The 19779-nt window shown below is 38.7% G+C and overlaps 1 protein-coding gene and 1 pseudogene across 4 annotated transcripts in view; one reads left to right on the top strand and one right to left on the bottom strand.

Moving 5' to 3' along the window:
- LOC102951908 overlaps positions 1-8181 on the bottom strand; it is a 31417-nt pseudogene extending 23236 nt beyond the window's left edge.
- A 10347-nt stretch (positions 8182-18528) lies between these two features.
- The window catches only part of BMP2K (BMP2 inducible kinase), a 128647-nt gene continuing 127396 nt past the window's right edge, over positions 18529-19779 (top strand). For all 4 annotated transcript variants that reach the window (XM_042984321.1, XM_042984319.1, XM_042984320.1 and 1 more), the window contains exon 1: positions 18529-18831. In XM_042984321.1, coding sequence (XP_042840255.1) covers positions 18657-18831 — 175 coding nt within the window. In that variant the 5' untranslated portion in view covers positions 18529-18656. The remainder of the gene's footprint in view (positions 18832-19779) is intronic.

Raw genomic sequence — 19779 nt, 5'->3', positions numbered from 1 at the left:
CAATATCAAAGCTAACACTGTTGGGCTGTGTACTAACCAATAAAAGCTAGATCTATTGCAAATCAAGAAAGGAAGAAAAAAAAGACCTTATCTTAATTTTCTCTTTGGCCTCCAGTAGGTAGCATAGTGCTTGTCCCATTGTGGACACTTCATAAACATTTACGGCATTGAAAGAAATTCCTAATAGTGAGGGTTTTTTACCTTGGACTTTGTTTGGCTGGATGCAATTATATGCTTGATATTTTCTCATTTGAAATGTCTTTGAACCAGTGAATAGTAATACTGAGCAGCAATAGAATAACAATTGATTTATTTAACTTTTAAGCCAGGAAAATTTGCCCCCTGAGGCAGCAAAATTCAGTCATCCAGTCTACTGAGTATTTGCTTCCTTTAATGCCAAAATTTCAGCTTCTGTTGAAATATGCATCAAGAGTGTTCACCTGAAACTATTCTAAAACTATTGACTCCATAATTTTTGCCTTTTGTCTCAAAATTTTTGTTCTATTTGTAAGAACAGTGTTATGATTACCTATTTCCTAAGAACAGGTAGGAGGTTTGTGAGCTACCAATTGGATATAACTCTACATATGCAGTTACCATTACTCTCATGCCAATGATTCAATATGCAAATGTGATGAAATCAGTTGTATATTGAAAGCAACAAAGTACTGAATTTTTAAAACGATGAATTCTAAACATATTCAGATTTAAGACAATCACAATAACATACACTCTCACTCATTTGAGTTAATTTTCCCGAGAAAGAACAAAGTGGAATTATAGCCAGATATACACATGGCACACAAGAAGTCTCACTGACCACTGGTCCACTTATGGGAGTGTGTGATACATGTGAATATTATTAGTCACATGAATCACAGTGGAGAAAAATTTGCAAATTCCTGTTCTATATGCATAGTCTTTTACTGTGAATTATAATCACTTTTGGAAAATTTGCATTTAAGCATGCTACAGTGTAAGTGCCCACTATTAGAAATAAGACAAGAGTTTCCTGATGGCACTATTTAATAATGCACCTAGCACTGACATTCCTCAGTCCCTTGTTCTGCCTTCTTCTCCATAGCACTGATCCCCACCTAACATACATGTTATATATATCTTAATTATCTGTTTATATCTTCTTTCTAGAATGTGAACACTCCATGAGGGTGTGGATATTTCTCTTGTTTTCTACTGTTTTCCCAACCTCTAGAATAGTGCCTGGTACATAATAGAGACTCAGTAAATATTTGTTGAATGAATAGACAGAATGGGAATATTTGTTCTACTGAGCAACTCTTCTGAAGAAAATGTATTAATTTTTTTTTTGGTTTTAGGCTGTCAGTTACTTTTATTAAAAGAAAATTTGGGGGCACCTGGGTAGCTCAGTCAATTAAGCGTCTAACTCTTGTTTTCGGCTCAGGTCATGATCTCACAGTTCATGAATTCAAGCCCCACATCCAGCTCTGTGCTGACAGCTCAGAGCTTGCTTGGGATTTTCTGTCTCCCTCTGCCTCTGCTTCTCCTATGTGCACATGCATGTTCTCTCTCTCTCTCTCGCTCCCAAAAAGAAATAAATATTAAAAAAAAAAAAAAAAAAGAAAACTGGGATGATGAATGAAATAAAATCACTCAACAACCTAAAACACAATAGTTAGTCTAAAAGTAAAAACAGTGGTGATAGAAGAGAAATAATCTAATAGTCATTCTTTTCTCTGCTTGACAAATTGGAGAATACACTTTTCAAAGGCTTGAATATGATATATATTCCAAGAGCTGCTAAAGAAAGGAACACGTCTCAAATCAACATTGTCTACAGGAAAACTAATAATTAATTATCAGATTAGACAGCAATAATACTAAACAATAGAGTAGTAATTCTTCTAAATCAAAGAAGACATCCTTCTGAACTAAAGTATTAAGAAGGATAAAACTAAGATAAATCCATTTTAAGTGTCAGCTAGAAGCAAAAAGGTTATAAAGTTTCATTTTATTTTACTAAATCTTTTTTTTACATTTTTTAAATGTTTATTTATTATTTTTGAGACAGAGACAGAGCATGAGTCGGGGAAGGGCAGAGAGAGAGGGAGGCACAGAATCTGAAGCAGGCTCCAGGCTCTGAGCTGTCTGCACAGAGCCCAAACTGGGACTTGAACTCACAGACTGAGAGATCATGACTTGAAGTGAAGTCAGTTGCTTAACCGACTGAGACACCCAGGCTCCCCTCTTTACTAAATAAAATATTAAAATTGAATAATATTAATGCTGAACATGAATTGGCTCATGCAATGTATTTGTTTATTTTTAATTAGACCTTTTAAGATAATTGTCAATTCACCTGCAGTTGTAGGAAATAATACAGAGAGGTCTCACGTATCCTTTACCCAGTTTCCCCTAGTGGTAACATCTTATAAAATTACAGTACAGGGGCACCTGGGTGGCGCAGTCGGTTAAGCGTCCGACTTCAGCCAGGTCACGATCTTGCGGTCCTGAGTTCGAGCCCCGCGTCAGGCTCTGGGCTGATGGCTCGGAGCCTGGAGCCTGTTTCCGATTCTGTGTCTCCCTCTCTCTCTGCCCCTCCCCCTTTCATGCTCTGTCTCTCTCTGTCCCAAAAATAAATAAAAAAACGTTGAAAAAAAAATTACAGTACAATATCACTGCCAGGATATTGACACTGATGCAGTCAATATATATGCATTTCCATTACAAGGAACCCTCATGTTATTCGTTGTTCTTTTGTAGTCAGACCTACTTCCCTTTATCCCCACCCCTCCAACTCCTGGAAACCTCTTAATATGTTCTACACTTCTATAATTTTGTCATTTCTGGAATGTTATATACAAAATGATTTGTCCTAAAGTTATAATATATAATCTTCTGGGATTGGCTTTTTTTCCAGTCAGCATAATTCTCTGGACATTCATACAGGTTGCTGAATATAAAAATAGCACCTTCTTTTTTATTAAATAGTTTTCCATGATACCACCACGATTTGTTTAACCATTCACGTATTAAAGGCCATCAGGTTGTTTTCAGTTTGGGACTATTACGAATAAATAGTCATGTATAGGTTTTTATATGAACATAAGTCTTCAATTGAGTTCAGTTGCTAGGTTGTACAGTAATTGCATGCTTAGTTTTTAAAGAAACTGCTAAACTTTTTTTCCAGAGTGGCTATATCATTTTACACTCCCACCAGCAATGTATGAGTAGTTCCCTTTCTTTGTATTCTTGCCAGCATTTGGTGGTATTACCATTTTTTTTAGCCATTCAGGTAGGTATGTATTGATACCTCATTGTAGTTTAATTGTGCATTTTCCTGATGGCTGAAGATGTTGTATACCTTTTCATGTGCATTTTTATATCCTTTTGGTGAAATGTCTGTGTAAATCTTTTGTCCATTTTTCCAATTGGACTGTTTATTCTTTTACTATTGAATTTGGAAAGTTCTTTATATATTCTAGATATAGCTCTTCATTGCATGTGTGGCTTATAAATATTTTCTTTCAGTCTGGAACTTATCTTTTCATAATCTTAACACAATTTTTCACAAGCAAAAATTAACTCAACAATTTTTCTTCAATTGATCATGCTTTTGTTGTCAAATCTAAGAACTCTTTGCTTATTCCTAACACTTTACCTTTTTTTTTCTAAAAATTTTATAGTTTTAAGTTTAACATTTGAACCCAAGATCCATTTTGAGTTAATTTTTGTATATGGTATGAGATTTATCTTCCTGTATGTCCCTTTATCTCCTTTATTTAAAGTATAAATATCTTAGATATTTCCTTTGGATAACCATTCAGTATAATTTTTGGCTTCAAACATCATTCTTAATTTAGAAAACTCAAGAGGAGAAGGGAAACCAATTATATTCACTTATATTTTTGCTTACCATGTTCTTCTGATGTTCTAAGTTTCCTTCTTTTATCATTCCTTTTTGAGAACTTCCTTTAGCTATTCTCTCGGAATGGTGACAAATTCTCTTAGTTTTCATATCTCTAAGCATTTTTTGATTTCTCCTTAATTCCTGAAGGATATTTTTGCTGGGTATAGGACTCTGGATTGATGAGTCTTTTCTTTCAGCACTTAAAAGATCTTAATACCACTTCCTTCCTTTCTCTACAGTTTCTGAAGAGAAATTTGCTATAATTTGAATTATTTTTCCCCTTTAGGTAAAGTAACACTTTTCTCTGGCTGCCTTCAAATTCTTTTTGTTTCTAGTTTTCAGAAGTGTAATTTTAATGTGCTGTGGTATGGATTTATTTGGGCTTATTTTGTTTGGGTTTGCTCAGCCTCTTTAATCTGTAAATTTTGCCTTTTCCAAAATTGGGAAGTTTTCGGTAATTATTTCTTCAGGTTCTTTTCTAATCCCACTTTCTCCCTCCTTTTCTTCTGATGACACAAAGTGTTTGATCTTTTGTTTTGATTCCACTGGTTGCTGAGACTATTCACTTTTTTTTTTTTTTTTCTGTTTTTCAGGTTCTATTTTCCAATTCATGGATTCTTTCTTCTGTCCCTTTCATTCTGCTGTTGAGCTTATTCACTGAATTTTTAACTTTTATTATTAAATTTTTTTTTACAATTTTCTAAAATTACCAATTGGTTCTTCTTTGGATCTTCTTTTTCTTTTTAAGAGGAAAATAGAGAGTGTGCACAAGTCAGGGAGAGGAGCAGAGAGGGAGAGAGAGAATCTTAAGTAGGCTCCATGCTGAGCATGGATGTGGGGCCCAATCCCATGACCCTGGGATCATCACCTGAGCTAAAATCAAGAGTCAGATGCTCAACTGACTGAGGCACCCAGATACCCCGATCTTCTTTATAACCTTCTATTTAATTTTCAATATCTTCTAATTTTTCATTTGTTTCATGTGTGTTTATAATTGCTCATTAAGTTTTTTATCATGCTGCTTTAAAATCTTTATTGGATTAATTCTCACATCTCTGTCATCTTAGTGTTGGCTTCTATTAGTTGTCTTTTTTCATATGAGTTTGGTGTTCACTCATTTAATTGAGGTTCATTTATTACTGAACCTCTGAAAAAGCAATACTGGTTTGAGCTCTTCTTCATTGTTGGTAATTTGTAAAATGAAAGTGAATTTCAAAATGAAATCTAGGGTCACCTATCTAGGGTGGCTCAGTTGGTTAAGTGTCTGATTTGATTTCGGTTCAGGTCATGATCTCATGGTTTGTGGGTTCAAGCCCTGAATTGGGCTCCTGGCTGCTGATAGTGTGGAGTCTTCTTGGTATTCTCTGTCTCCCTTTCTCTCTGCCCTTAACCTTCTTGTGCTCATGCTCTCTCTCTCTCTCTCTCAAAATGAATAAATAAACTTAAAAAAAAGTGAAATCTAAATATTTTTGTATCATAAGATTATGAATCTTATTTAAACCCTCTGTATTAATTAGCTATCTCTGAAACCACTCAGGCAGGAGAAGAGTGAACACCACATCCTTACAGCTTGGGGAAGTAGAAGTCAATATTCTCTATTCAACCTCTGTTGTCATCTTATGGGGACAGACTCTTCATTACTGCTGGCAGGAGAGGAATTTCATCACCCCATATGATCCCCACTGGCATCACAGGTGGCAGCCTTATTACTGATGAGTGCTTATAAGAGTCCTGACACTCCACTGGCGTCCCTCTGACACAACCTCAGTGGGGAGAGGAAAGAGTGTCTTATTATGGTTGGGTGGAAATGGAAGTCCAAACCCCCCATGTCATCTCCATTGACACTACGGAGGGACTCATTACAGGCCAGTGAGGATGAAAGTCCTGGTTTGCTAGTTGGCCTTCTCTGACACCACCTTGGGGATTGGCACCTCCTTATAGCTTGGTGAGGATGGAAGTCCTCACTCAGCCTTCACTAGTCTGGGTGGGGGAGGGACTACAGTATTTTCTGTGGTGTTTGGTACCACAGAAAGGTAGAGAAGTTTGGAAGCAAGAAATTAATGTTTGAAATGAATTTTTTCTTGCTAGAACTTTTGGTTTGAGAGAGTAAGCTTTTGCTGAGGCTTTTTTGTCTGTATCCATTGGCATCCTGGGTTGCTTGCTTTTTCAGCTACAGATGTTGAATAGATGAGGCAAAAAGAAAACCCAGGGAACTCAGAACCATGTTGTCCTTCAGGTCCCAAAGTCCCTAGCTGGTCTGCCTTCTCTCAACTTTTCAGTCTTTTCAAGTTTGTTTTATATTGTAAGTCCTGGGAGAAATAGGGAAAGAGTAACAGAAAAAAAAAATCTCTACTTTACGTTTTTGGAAATGGAAACCCATACAATATATTTTGTTCCATAAATATGTCAAATAAATAAGTAGATAGTCATTATTGAATCTTCTGAAACAATGATATCTAGGTCTCTGGTGTCCAATATAGCAGTCACTAGGCATATGGGAATATTTAAATTTAAATTAGTTAAAATTAGACAAAATAAAAATCCAGTTATTAAGCTGCAGTAGCAAGATTTTGAATGCTTAAAAATAGCTACATGTTCCCAGTGGTTACCATGTAGGACTGCACGGATTCAGAGCATTTGGAACATCTCAGAAAGTCTGGACAAGGGTGAGCTAGACACTGAGCAAAATGGTTCATGATACTACTAAATGTTGATGTGAAAAAATAAGCAGGAAGAAAAATATGAGCAGTTGGGTAAATAAGTGACCCTGTGAATTACAAGAATAGAAAGGATGTGGATTTGTTCACAAGGTGAATTTGCAAAATGGACACCAACCTGCTACCATAGCATGGATTGAATTTTTAGTGATTCTAGCTGCATAGGTCTATTCCTAAGACAATACCTTTTTCCATGAGTTAATGCAATTTGGAACAGTAAAAGCTAGTTGATGCGACAGCTGAGATTAGCATGTATTTACCATGACATTGCATGTTATGTTGCATTCAGATATCGTCTGACTTTGGCAAATGTTGGATACATTCATTCAACATCATTTGATACAGGGGATACATGTATTTTGTAGAATTCAGTTGTTTTAAAACAATGAACTGAAATGGCATAGAGGCAACTTTAGCAAAAGAGTATAATTTCAGGGCAGCAAAGCCCAAGTAAAGGTAAAATATAGGCAAATAAAACTAAAATAGCTAAAAATTACAACGAGTTCAGAACTAGAGCTTCATGTTATTTAATTTATTTGACAATTATTTGTAAAATGCATATTATTACAGTTCAACCATCAGTTTCTCAGATGAGAAATTCTGCGACAAAGAAATTGGTTTTATTACTTATTGGAAAAGGAAGGAAAAATACTTAAGCCACTTTATCACTTCCTATTTATATCATACAGCCAACACATGTCTTTCATACCAGCCATATTGGCCCCCTAATCATTTGAAAAAATACCTTGCACTTTCTGCCTCCATGGTGAACTTATATATTTTTTCCTCATTAATTCATTCCACATATATTTATTTGGCACCTTCAATGTGCCAGCACATTCTAGCACCAAAGTACATCAACAGACAAAACAAAGATCCTTGCCTGAATACTCACATTTTAGGTAAATAAATAATAAGTATAATAAATAAATTCAAGATGAGTACTGTAGAAAAAAGACAAAGCAGAACATGTTAAAGGGGAATGAGATGAGAGATATGGGGCAGACTAAGTCACTCTTACAGGACCCATCATCACCGTCACCATCATTTCAAATACTACCTCCTTTACAAGGCCTTCCTTGATACCTTAGGTTTTTTTTTAAAGATTTTATTTTTAAGTAATTTCTACAATGTGGGGCTTGAATTTATAATCCTGAGATCAAAAGTCTCATGCTCTATCTAACTGATCCAGCCAGGTGCCCTTCCTTCTTACCTTAGTTAAAACAGATCTCTCCCACCATGTTCCTTTAGCTGTTCCTATCTTTATTACAGCACTTAGCATTCTGCCTTGTGTGTTACATATGAATACATCTGTCTTTTCATTAGACTCTGAATCCTTAATAAAGAGAATGTGGCTTATTAATCACTCTATTCCTTGCAGAGTCACACACAGTGGTTGGCTTAATAAGTGTTTGTTGAACAATGATGCCTAAATTGAACACAAATTGACAGAGGCCCAGATTGTTTATAAAAGGTAGTCTTAATATTAGGATTCAAAAATATAAATTACACATGTAAATGTTGGATGCCAATTCTCTGTTCACACTTACTTTCTTCCCTTCTGCTAACATCCATTGCGCTAGAGAGATGGTAATGTTTTGTTGGAGAAAGGATTATTTTATGCTCTTGCTGAATTCCTAGTAGAAATACCACATATTAACATGCTCAACAAATCAAGCAAACTAGTGTCATCATCAAGAACTTAAATTTGTCTTCAGAGCATTATGCATTGACCCTATATAGAGTCTACTAAATTAAATGTTCGACGTTAGAATTTTGGCAAAATAACCAACACTATTGTCTTTATATAACATCATGCTTTCATCTGAGAAAATATGACTTATGTGAAATTGTCAATCTTTATTTTTCTTCTTATTAATAAAAAACACAGAAATAATCTAGCTATATTCTTCTCAATTTCTTTCACAAAACACACGGCTTTACATGACAAGAACAAGTAGAACTTGTATAAGAAATTGTATTTCTTAAACATAACATACTGTCTTGAAAGTGCTACTATAAACAACACTCACTACGTAATAAAGTATAGTTATGAAGCTGATTTTGATTACACATTCTAAAGTATCCTACTCAGTAGGTGCGAATAAAAGACTTTCCCTAGATAATCATATAACAAAAGTACAAGTACCTCTTATGTTTTACCTCTTTTTAAAAATCAGGTTTAGAATTTAAAGATTTGGTTAGTGTCTAATTAGAAAATTTTTATAAATTCTTAGTAATTCAGATAGATTGAATTAGTTGAATTAGTGATTAGTGTAGCTTTTTCGAGTTGAGATGTGACAACATGAAATATTAATGAATGTTCTACTGGAATTGCTAATGATATATTCTTCTGATGGAGAATTAAAAAATTTTTTTAATGTTTATTTTTTTTTGAGAGAGAGACAGAGTCAGAGTGTGAGTGGGGGAGGGACAGAGAGAGAGGGAGACATAGAATCTGAGGCAGGCTCTAAGCTCTGAGCTGTTAGCACAGAGCATGGTGCAGGGCTCAAACTCACGAAGTGCAAGATCATGACCTGAGCTGAAGTCGGACACTTAACTGACTGAGCCACCCAGGCACCCCTTCTGATGAAGAATTTTAAAGAAACCTATTTTAAATAAGGGAATGTGTTTTTATTCTTAATATTTTTATTAAACTGAAAGATGCTTCTCTTTTAAAACATTTTTTTTTTAAAGTAAGCTCTACCCCCAGGACAGCTGGCTGGCTCAGTAGGTAGGGCATGTAACTCTGGATCTTGAGGTCATGGGTTCAAGCCCCACATTGAGTGTGGAGATTACTTAAGTAAATAGAACTTAAAAATACAAAGTAATCTCTACACCTAATGTGGGGCTCAAACTCATGATCCCAAGATCCAGAGTCACATGCTGTACCAACTGAGCCAGCCAGGTATTCCGATGTTCCTCTTAAAGGTACTTATTTTTATCCAAAATGCTCACATAGTATACATTTCAACTAAATTTTATCCCTGATGTGCAAGGAATTACTGTAGAGGATAATCATTAAAGAAACCAAAATTATTCATTATGATTATCATAGGAAAGTTAATGGATCATAAGTGAGAAAGTTAACAGTGGTGGAAGAGACAACATGCTGGTCTGAAGCAGAACAAATGTAAAGAATGCATAGGATGATCATGAACATGAGAAAACATGTCTGCACTGACTAGATTCAATGTTTGGCTTAGAAATTGAATCTTATGTCTTATTTCTATTTTCCTATGTGACTGGTACAACGTTGTGTGCTTGTGTATGTGTATATAAGCCTGCAATAAGTGACTAGTTAATTTAATTACTCACAGAGGACTAGAAAAGCTGCTAAAGTTACTCTTTGTCTTTGAGGCTGTGTGTAAATGTTATCAAAACAAGTGATAAATTCAACAAAAATAGAAATTGTTATATGAAATGATTTGAGACAATTTAGCTATTTGACTTGATTTTTCAAGGTTTTGATCATCTATTTACAAGAAAGTTTAAAGTTTAAGTGGGCCAAATCTATAGTTGGTTAATCCTCTTCAGTACGAAATTTTGGCATTAATATCTCTCATAATTATTTTGATTAAAATGTATTGTTAGACACGTTTTCAAAGACCAAAGAAGTTTATGTATATGTGTAAATTTTGCGTCTGGTGTCTGTCCACACAGAATGAACATTTTAGTGTGTAGTTGACTATACACACACAATGTATACTTTTAGAGCTTATAAAAAATGTGCTTGTCTATAAAAAGGATACAAATGGGGACTTAACATGTTAATAATATACAAATTTATTTTAGCTATATAATCTTTTTCACTTCGGAATTAAAGTTTTACTCAAGGGTACGAATTCCTCCTGCATTTTGTAGATGCTGTAGTTGCTACTAGTTTATCAGTAAATATTAGCTGGGTGTTGTCATGGTAAATGGGAAAAGTATTTTTAATCTGTCCACGTAAGTAGGCCCACTGCTGTCAGCAGATAAGAGAGAGAACAGGAACAAGGTATAGTGCTGAAGTCTGAAAAACTAAAAGGTCAAAAAAAAAAAAAAAAAAAGAATACTTGTACTTTAAGAGTGATTTCCTTGAATATTATTTTTAGAGCAACATACAAACAACATAATTGAAGAAGGTCAACACAAATCAATTTGCAAATTTTATAATTTAAGAAGTGGGTACACAAATATAATTTTCATTTTAGCTTGAAATATGCATGAAAGTGTTGTTTGATCTTCACCAAGATGAAAACAAATGATGAAATCACTTTCATATAATATCCAGTCACACTTCATAGAGATTTTTCTGAGGGAAGATATGGAATAGTCACTTCTCTTTTACCTTTAAACAGTAGTACAGTCAAATTTATCTTTGTTCACCTAGTCTCTGGTCAATTGTAACTGGGAGAGATGCAAAAGTCTAAAGCAGATGAGGAGGAGGGAAAGACTGTTTGGGGTCAGGGAAACAGCAAGAACAGAAGGAAAAGGGTGAGATAAATCAACCAGTGGGAAAGAAATCAGTCTCTTAGAGCGGATTTGTGTGTTTTGAGTGGTGGGGGACGAGGCTTCCATTATAGCCTCAAGATTGGCTTTCAGATTTACTCCCAGTTTTCAAGATGATGTTACTCTTGCTTGTCCTGTCCTGATTTCACACTTTTGTTTAAGTTTTCCACTCTAGAATCGAATATCTTTTTTTATAGTTCCATACACTGAGCAGTTTCCCATTTCCTGCTTTGTTTTGTTTTTTAGCTACCTGAATTTCTTCCTTAAGACTATTCATGAAGGTCCAAGAAACCATCTAGGTTTAAGTTGACCAATGCACTTGAGTTCCACAATGTTTATTAAGCACTTAGTAGGGGACAGGCACGTTTAGATGAAGAAGCCATGGTTCCTACTCTCCTGAAGCTTTTCAGTGCCCCAACTCTGCCTATATTATCCTCTACTACAATGCAGTTTAAAGTCTTCCAAAACAGAAAAAGATAAAATAACTAATAAATGCTAAGAAGCCTGAAGCTCACCCCAAATAAGAATCACGAGATTTGATCTGGGAAGCACCTGTGATGAAAAGATAACATGGTAGTTTGGATCCTAGCTCTGTCACATGTAATACAACTTTGAACAAGATGATATAAGGCAGGAGAACTGACATTTCTATGCATCCAGCATAATGATTGGTATTGTGTATTATTTAATACTCATAGTTCACATCACCCCCAAGCTCTCACTTTATTTTTTTAAAATTTACATCCAAGTTAGCATATAGTGCAACAATGATTTCAGGAGTAGATTCCTTAATGCCCCTTACCCATTTAGCCCATCCCACCTCCCGCAACCCCTCCAGTAACCCTTTGTTCTTCATATTTAAGAGTCTCATGTTTTGTCCCCCTTCCTGTTTTTATATTATTTCTGCTTCCCTTCCCTTATGTTCATCTGTTTTTATCTTAAAGTCCTCATATGAGTGAAGTCATATATTTGTCTTTCTCTAACTTCGCTTAGCATAATACCCTCTATCTCCTTCCACGTAGTTGCAAATGGCAAGATTTCATTCTTTTTGATTGCCGAGTAATACTCCATTGTATATATGTACCACATCTTGTTTATCCATTCATCCATTGATGGACATTTGGGCTCTTTCCATACTTTGGTTATTATTGATAGGGCTGCTATAAATATTGGCGTGCATGTGCCCCTTCAAAACAGCATACCTGTATCCCTTGGATAAATACCTAGTAGTACAATTTCTGGGTCATAGGGTAGTTCTATTTTTAATGTTTTGAGGAAACTCCATACTGCTTTCCAGAGTGGCTGCACCAATTTGCATTCCTACCTTCTATCTTGCAAAAGAGATCCTCTTTGTCTGCATTCTCACCAACATCTGTTGTTGCCTGAGTTGTTAATGTTAGCAATTCTGACAGGTATGAGGTGGTATCTCATTGTGGTCTTGATTTGTATTTCCCTGATGATGAGTGAGTTGAGCATTTTTTCATGTGTCGGTTGGCCATCTGGATGTCTTCTTTGGAAAAGTGTCTATTCATGTCTTTTGCCCATTTCTTCACTGGATTATTTAGTTTTTGGGTGTTGAGTTTGACAAGTTCTTTATAGATTTTGGATACTAACATTTTATCTGATATGTTGTTTGCAAATATATTCTCCCATCCTGTCGGTTGCCTTTTAGTTTTGTTGATTGTTTCCTTCACTGTGCAGAAGCTTTTTATTTTGATGAGGTCCCAATAGTTCATTTTTGCTTGTTTCTCTTGCGTCTGGAGATGTGTTGAGTAAGAAGTTGCTGCAGCCAAGGCCAAAGAGGATTTCTCCTCAAGGATTTTGATGGCCTCCTGTCTTACATTTAGGTCTTCCATCCATTTTGAGTTTATTTTTGTGTATTGTATAAGAAAGTGGTACCGGTTCATTTTTCTGCATGTTGCTGTCCAGTTTTCCCAGCACCACTTGTTGAAGAGACTGTCTTTATTCCATTGGATATTCTTTCCTGCTTTGTCAAAGATCAGTTGGTCATACGTTTGTGGGTCCATTTCTGGGTTCTCTATTCTGTTCCATTGATCTGCCAGCTCTCACTTTAAAAAACAAAACAAACAAACAAACAAAAAACAAAAAACAAGTAAAAAACAGTATTTTTCCTATTTTAATTTTTTTTAACGTTTATTTATTTTTGAGACAGAGAGAGACAGAGCATGAACAGGGGAGAGTCAGAGACAGAGAAGGAGACACAGAATCTGAAATAGGCTCCAGGCTCTGAGCTGTCAGCACAGAGCCGGACGTGGGGTTTGAACTCACGAACCGCGAGATCATGACTTGAGCCGAAGTCGGACGCTTAACCTGAGCCACCCAGGTGCCCCAGTATTTTTCCTATTTTAAAAGGGACCAAAACTTAAATGTAGATAAAGCTAAGAAGCTTGGGTTTTCAGACACATCTGAGATTTGAGCCTGGTCTCAAGCCCCCAACTCTACCACTTACCCGATTCTAGGGTAAGTTATTCATTCATTTATTCAATACTCACTATATGTCAAGCACATTGCTTGGCACTAAATTTTAAGAAAACAATGTGACATGGTCCCTCCCCTTAAGCCTCTTAATGTCAGTAGAGGGAGACAAGCACTTAAGGAAGCCCTTGTAATAGGTTGATAGGTGTAGTTCTGGAAGTCTACAAAGAGTAGTATGGGATACAAATGAGTCCATTCTACCTGGAACTGGCAAATGGCAGAGATCAGGAAAGCTTTTACAGGGGAGGTGGTTCTAGAGTTTCACAGAGTCACCCATTAAGTCAGGTGGTTGTGAGAAAGAACAAGACATTCTAACTGGAGTGAGCACTGGGGCCTGAAACAGATCGGCAAGAAATGAAGGTTTCAGGGTGGCTGGAGTGAGAAAACCACAAGTTGGGAGTAATAATATTCACTTCCCGTGTTAGAGGATACATAGAGAACATTTATACAGGGTTAAGCATATTGCCTGAGACATACTAGGTGCTCAAAAAATGTTCCTGTTTCTCTTTCAGATGCTGCATTTGATTACATCCCCTTCTAGCTCTGAAACTTCATGATTCTTACCATAGTGTATAGTTCTTGTTATATATTGGTTCATACATTTTTTTTTACACATTGTACATATTCAATGAATAAATAGTCTCTACCACAGTTGGCAGAAGACTGGGTAAAACAAGATGCACATTTTGATAAGGATTGAAACAAAAGCTGAATTTAGTTTTAATCCTTGCTTTCTCTGTCCCTTTATAGTAACTTGAATACAGTTTTGCTTGTGTATATTTGAATGTGCTGAAAGTGTAGAAATTTAGCATTAGTTCAGTTCAGGGACAGAATTCAATATTTTCCCATGGGGACTGCTCACCTGCTTCCCAAACCAGGAGAGCTACTTTTCTGCCCCCAGCAGTTTCTAAGATCATAACATCAACCATATTGCTGGGTGGAGCTTTGAAGGCAGCATACGGTACAAGTACAACCTTAAGAGCTCATCACTTCTGTACTGAGTTCATACATGTAATGCACTTTCAAATAGCACTGATATGTTGCAAATGTCCAATAAGAACTAGTTCTTATTTTACGTTCCACCGAAGTTTTATATAAATGGAACTGGGAGCAGGGTAGGAACGGGGTAGTAGAGTTCCGCCAAAGGAGGGAAATGCAAAAGGTATCAAGAAGAGGGAAGGCAGGAATATACCCAAGAGTGTGACTGTAATCCCACTAGGACACATACTTCTTTAGACAGGAAGATATTCCTGCCATGACAGATGAGCCTGAGGTGCTTATACCCATTGGAACCTCTCCCTACCCCTCCCACCTCCACCTTCAGCTGGGTTGGCTATCAAAGTGCCTTTTCTGGTGGTGAAGTTGCCTACCTCTTGTAGTCTTTTTAAAAAGCATGGTCAAGTTTTAGGAGAAATTCTATCATAGAAATGTATTTCACGTCAAATAAGTCATTTTTCCTGTTACGAATATTTGTGAGCATCTTGATATTTTAAACTACACTATCATATTGATTTTTCTTAGATGTATATAAATTCTGACAAGGTATAGTGATGATGTCGAGTAGTTTTAACAAAAGATTTAAATGTTGGTGACCTCAAAAAACACATTTTAAAATAATGGAAACAGGTTTATATTCTAATGGATTTCAGGACTGCTACCCTTTTGGAAAGAAAAGATATGGGTATTTATGCAGGTATAAATATTGTTAGGGAGGGAGAATAATTATTCCTAACAGTAAGCATAATGAGGCTAATAATAGAAGATATGTCATCAAAGGAAAACGTTGACTTGTGAGAAAAAAAAATTACTCAGGCACTGGAAGAGATGACTTATAAAGCTTATAATGGCACTGGAATAAACCTTTTGGATAAGCACATTTTGTTTGATCTTTGTCAGTTTTTCTCACTCCATGCAACTTTGAGAGTCACCTTGGTGTAAAGTGGATGAGGGTCAAAGTAAAAAGAAAGGTTATAGTTTTCCACTAGAAGACAAAAATACAACAATAATCCCTCCTTCCTCCATTGTCAAAATCCTTCTTGTTTAGGGTTATTGGAATTCTTTATTTGGCTCCCATGATCTGTTGACTTTATCAGAATATTGTAACATGAAACTATGCAAACTGAAGCAATCTATTAAAAAAAAAGTCTTCCATTATATGGCTAGTTTCCAACTACTATTATAGCAGTAAAGCTATAAACATTTGAAATATTGAGATATGTATTAAAAAACTGAAATGTAGTTTTTTACCTTTATTAAACCATTCTGTATTTGTGTACTTACTATAAGTTACCTCGATGACAGTATTTTAGAGGAACAGAATTTACATCATCCATACATTTTCTCCTAGAGATTTTATTTTCTGGCAGGAAGCCAAATTGGATGTTCATCTGTAACCATGGTTTAATAATGAGTACAAAACTAAAGACTAGAATTCTTAATAGAGTTTTTAATGAATTAGTGTCTCATTTTTGCCTACAAATTGGTTCAAGAATACTCATTCTCAGTTCACAAAGTTGTAGGAAGATACAATGTGATAGTTAATTTTAACACCTTTTCTGGTAAAAGTGTTTGCAAACGTTCGGCACTCTTGTCATTAGTAATATAATACTTTTGCATTCTTAATAATATGTTATTGGTTTTCATAGAATATTGCGGAACTAACACTCGGTGAAGATCAGAGAATATTTAAATTTTATTACATGCTTGGTGGAAAATTGAAGTATACATTACTTGGTGTTACACATAATTTTTGAGAGGGTCCTATGCCTTAAACTAGTTATCAAACTCCATATCAGAAGTCAGGTTACTTGGGTACACAAAAGTGAGTTTCTTTGCCACAGCAATTGTGGTAAATTTGCTGTGATCATAGGAGACTATTACTGTATTGCGATTAGGTGTGGTTGCATTAAGCCCAAACTTTGTATGTTAGGCTGATACCAGTTTTGAATTGTATGGAACGACAAAATTTCTCCATTAGACTGCTTGAAAAAGATCATTGAAATGTTGTAGAAATGAAACTCCACAGTGAATCTCCACAGTAAGGAAAATGCTCAGTTTATTTCTAGATGGAAATCCCCAATTGTCACACCACATCAATCATCTGACATATAATCTGACTTCCATTGAGCTGGAATGTACTTTAAAGGTCAGGTCTCTGGATGAAGAATTTTAGCTTAGTGGGTTATGTAGCAAAGATGCCTAAATCCAGAGCACAGTTTTGGCATTGGCAGAAATAGCTTTTCTTCAAATAGCAGAGGGGAGGAAAAGTGGAAGATTATTAAACTCAAAGTCTTTTGCCTAAGCACATCTGCCTGTATCCTACTAATAAGTTGGATAAAGAAATAGAGGTTGGGATAGAACCACATTTATGGACTTTCATAGAAGGTGCATACTAGAGTCCTGCAGGCACAGCTTATTTGGCCTACATTTAAAAAATTTAGAAAATGCCATATTAGAAAAAAAATTCCAGATATCTGGTTTCTCTTAATTGGAACCCCTGGCCACAATGGGCCTGTATTCACAAGGGCAGGGTGGTAGAAAGCAGTCTAAAGCTGATAATTGGGTGCTTTATTTACACATGCTCTGTAATTTGTCATTCTCTTACATTCCCCAACGTCTTATACCCATGTTCCTTTTGCCTGCCTCATTCTGTAGGCATTGGGATTTCTGCAGTTTATGAAATGGACGCAATGAGCTTTTTGTTTTGTTTTAAGTGGGCAAATCTCTTTGTTAGAAGAGCGTTGGAGGAAACTCAACGCTTCCCAACCGTCGTAAACCTGCCGTTTTTCAACCTACTTTTTCAGAATGGCCTAAAGTATGAAACTAAGTATCAAAGGATGGACCTTGTAGTCCCAGCTGTGCCACTACCCAGCCGTGTGACCTTGGGCGAGTCGGTTAAGCTCTCTTGGCCAAAGGTGATGAACGGTCTGTAAATGCACTTAATACCTGTTCCGAATATCTCACACGGCTGTTGCACAGCACACGAGATTTTAGAAAGTACTCCTAAGCAATTTTTAAACCGCAAAAACGCTTCCCAGCACAGGCGCCTGCTAACAGAGTGTGACACGGTGGCTTTAGAAGTTGGGTTACTGGAATCCGCTCTAGTTCCGTGCTGCTCCCACCTCCCACGCTCGGGGGTGGGCGAACGGAAGAAGATTCTCAGGGGAGGTCTGGAAAACTGGCTTAGAAATGCAGCGAGAAGTTCCTTAGCGGGGGCAAAGTTGTTGGCGGCATTTTTAAGTATCCAGAGCGACACACCAACTCTTAGCCGAGATCACAGACCCCGCTGCATTGCCACCGCGGGACCCAGTTCCCGCCCCACCCCCAGCTCGAAGCCGGAGCCCCACAGGCCTGACCTGAACCCTCCTGGCCGGGACCCCCAGACCGGAGGCCCCGGACCTCGCCCAAGTTCCCAACCCCCACAATCACCCCCCCCCCCCTTCCCTCTCCACGTGACAAAAGCCGGAACCGTCACTTCCGGCGGCGCGGGTAGCGCGCCTGCGCGGGGCACCCGGCCTCAGAGAGCGGTGGGCAGCGGCACCGCACCGCCAACGGCCGCGAGTGGCGAGCGGCGTAGGTCCAGCTCCCGCGGCGGCGCCGCTGGCTGCAGTCTTGAGGGTGTGCGGCCGGAGAGGTCCAGCCCACTCGGCGGAGGGGCCGGCCGCCCCGCCCCCTTCCCCACCTACCTCCCTGGCACCCCCCGCCCGGGCTCGCGCTCCCGACGCTCAGCGAGGCTGCTGGGGAGCCCGGGGCTCTCGCGGAGGCGGCGGCATCGCCCCCGCATTCGGCCCCGCCCCCTCGCGCCCCGCCCCGTCCCCGCCCTCTCCACCGCCCTCTGCGGGAGCCCGGCAGCTGCAGCGGAGCCGCGGAGCGGGCGGCGGGGTAGGGGCAGTGCGCTGGGGGAGCGCGGGATGTGAGGCTCGGCGGGCCGCAGCGCGCACGGACGGTCGGACGGGCGAGGGGCGGCGACCCCTCGCGGACGACCGGCCGCGCGCCGGGCAGAGGACTCGCTCTCTCGCTCGCCCTTGCGCGAACCCCGCGCCCTCCAGCGCGCCGGCGGGACCATGAAGAAGTTCTCTCGAATGCCCAAGTCGGAGGGCGGTGGCGGCGGCGGCGGAGCGGCGGGTGGCGCGGCCGGCGGGGTCGGGGCCGGCTCCAGCTCCGGTAGCTCGTCCGTGGGTGTCCGGGTGTTCTCGGTCGGCCGCTACCAGGTCACCCTGGAGGAGTCGCTAGCCGAAGGTATGGGCGCCTGGGGAGGCTCGGGCAGGCAGGTGAGGGAGGGCTGGGGTGTGGCGGTGGCTTCTCCCGGTCCTCGCCCGCCTCTTTCCTCGCCCTCTTGGTTTACTCTTGTCGGTTCTGCCTCCTGTGCTATGCCAGCAGGGGCTCTTAAAAAGTAGCTCGGGCTTTTTGCTCTGAAACCGGCTTTTCTCGCTGCTGGCAGCTCTGACCAGGGTACAGTTCTCTCATTACGAGTTCAAGTCATTTTCAGCCCTCCTTGACGCGAGGAAAGAAATAGAAAACGTCCTAGTGAGTGATGTGGTGTCATGATTGGACCAGTGACTCATTAGAGGGTCAGATCGTGCAGGATCGAGGCTCTGTTCTGCCAGCCGAGGCTTGGGCGGGAGTAGTGCGTTGCTATCTCCAAGTCTCCACCCGCGCCCCAGGGCACAGGACCCTGCAGCCCCTGGTGTGGAGCTGGATTTGCTTCTGCTCAGTCTTCGGGTTGAAAGACAATTTATTTTTATGTGGTGCGTGTGTGCGTGTGTTGGAGTGATACTTTGCTCCAAATTCAGTTAGTAGGTTGCTTTGGGGGAGCAGGTAAACTTGAAGTCCATTTGTCCTTGTTTTTTAGTATCTTTATCAGGGTACTATTCATACCCTTTCAATATGTCTCTTTGATAGTACTTTAAAGGGTGGTCAGAAAGCAGGTTAACTTTCAGTTGTGAACTTTTGCGTTCGGTCCTTCATTATCTTTACCAGGCTATGTCAGCGGTTCCAAGTCGCTTACAAGAAAGTTTACTCCATTAAAAAAATAAGGTCCTGCACTTTAGTTTTGAATTTCTTGTGTAATTGGCTTGTAGAAAATAGTTTCTCTTATTTATTGCATGCTTCATTTGATCTTTGAGTTTTTAATTGCAGGATATTACAAAATGAATACTTTAAAAAAATCGTGAGAAATTATTTGTT

The sequence above is a fragment of the Panthera tigris genome, chromosome B1 (assembly GCF_018350195.1).
Source record: "Panthera tigris isolate Pti1 chromosome B1, P.tigris_Pti1_mat1.1, whole genome shotgun sequence".
Taxonomy (NCBI): domain Eukaryota; kingdom Metazoa; phylum Chordata; class Mammalia; order Carnivora; family Felidae; genus Panthera; species Panthera tigris.
Note: the sequence above shows the minus strand (reverse complement) of the source record. Positions and strands in the feature narration are given on the sequence as shown.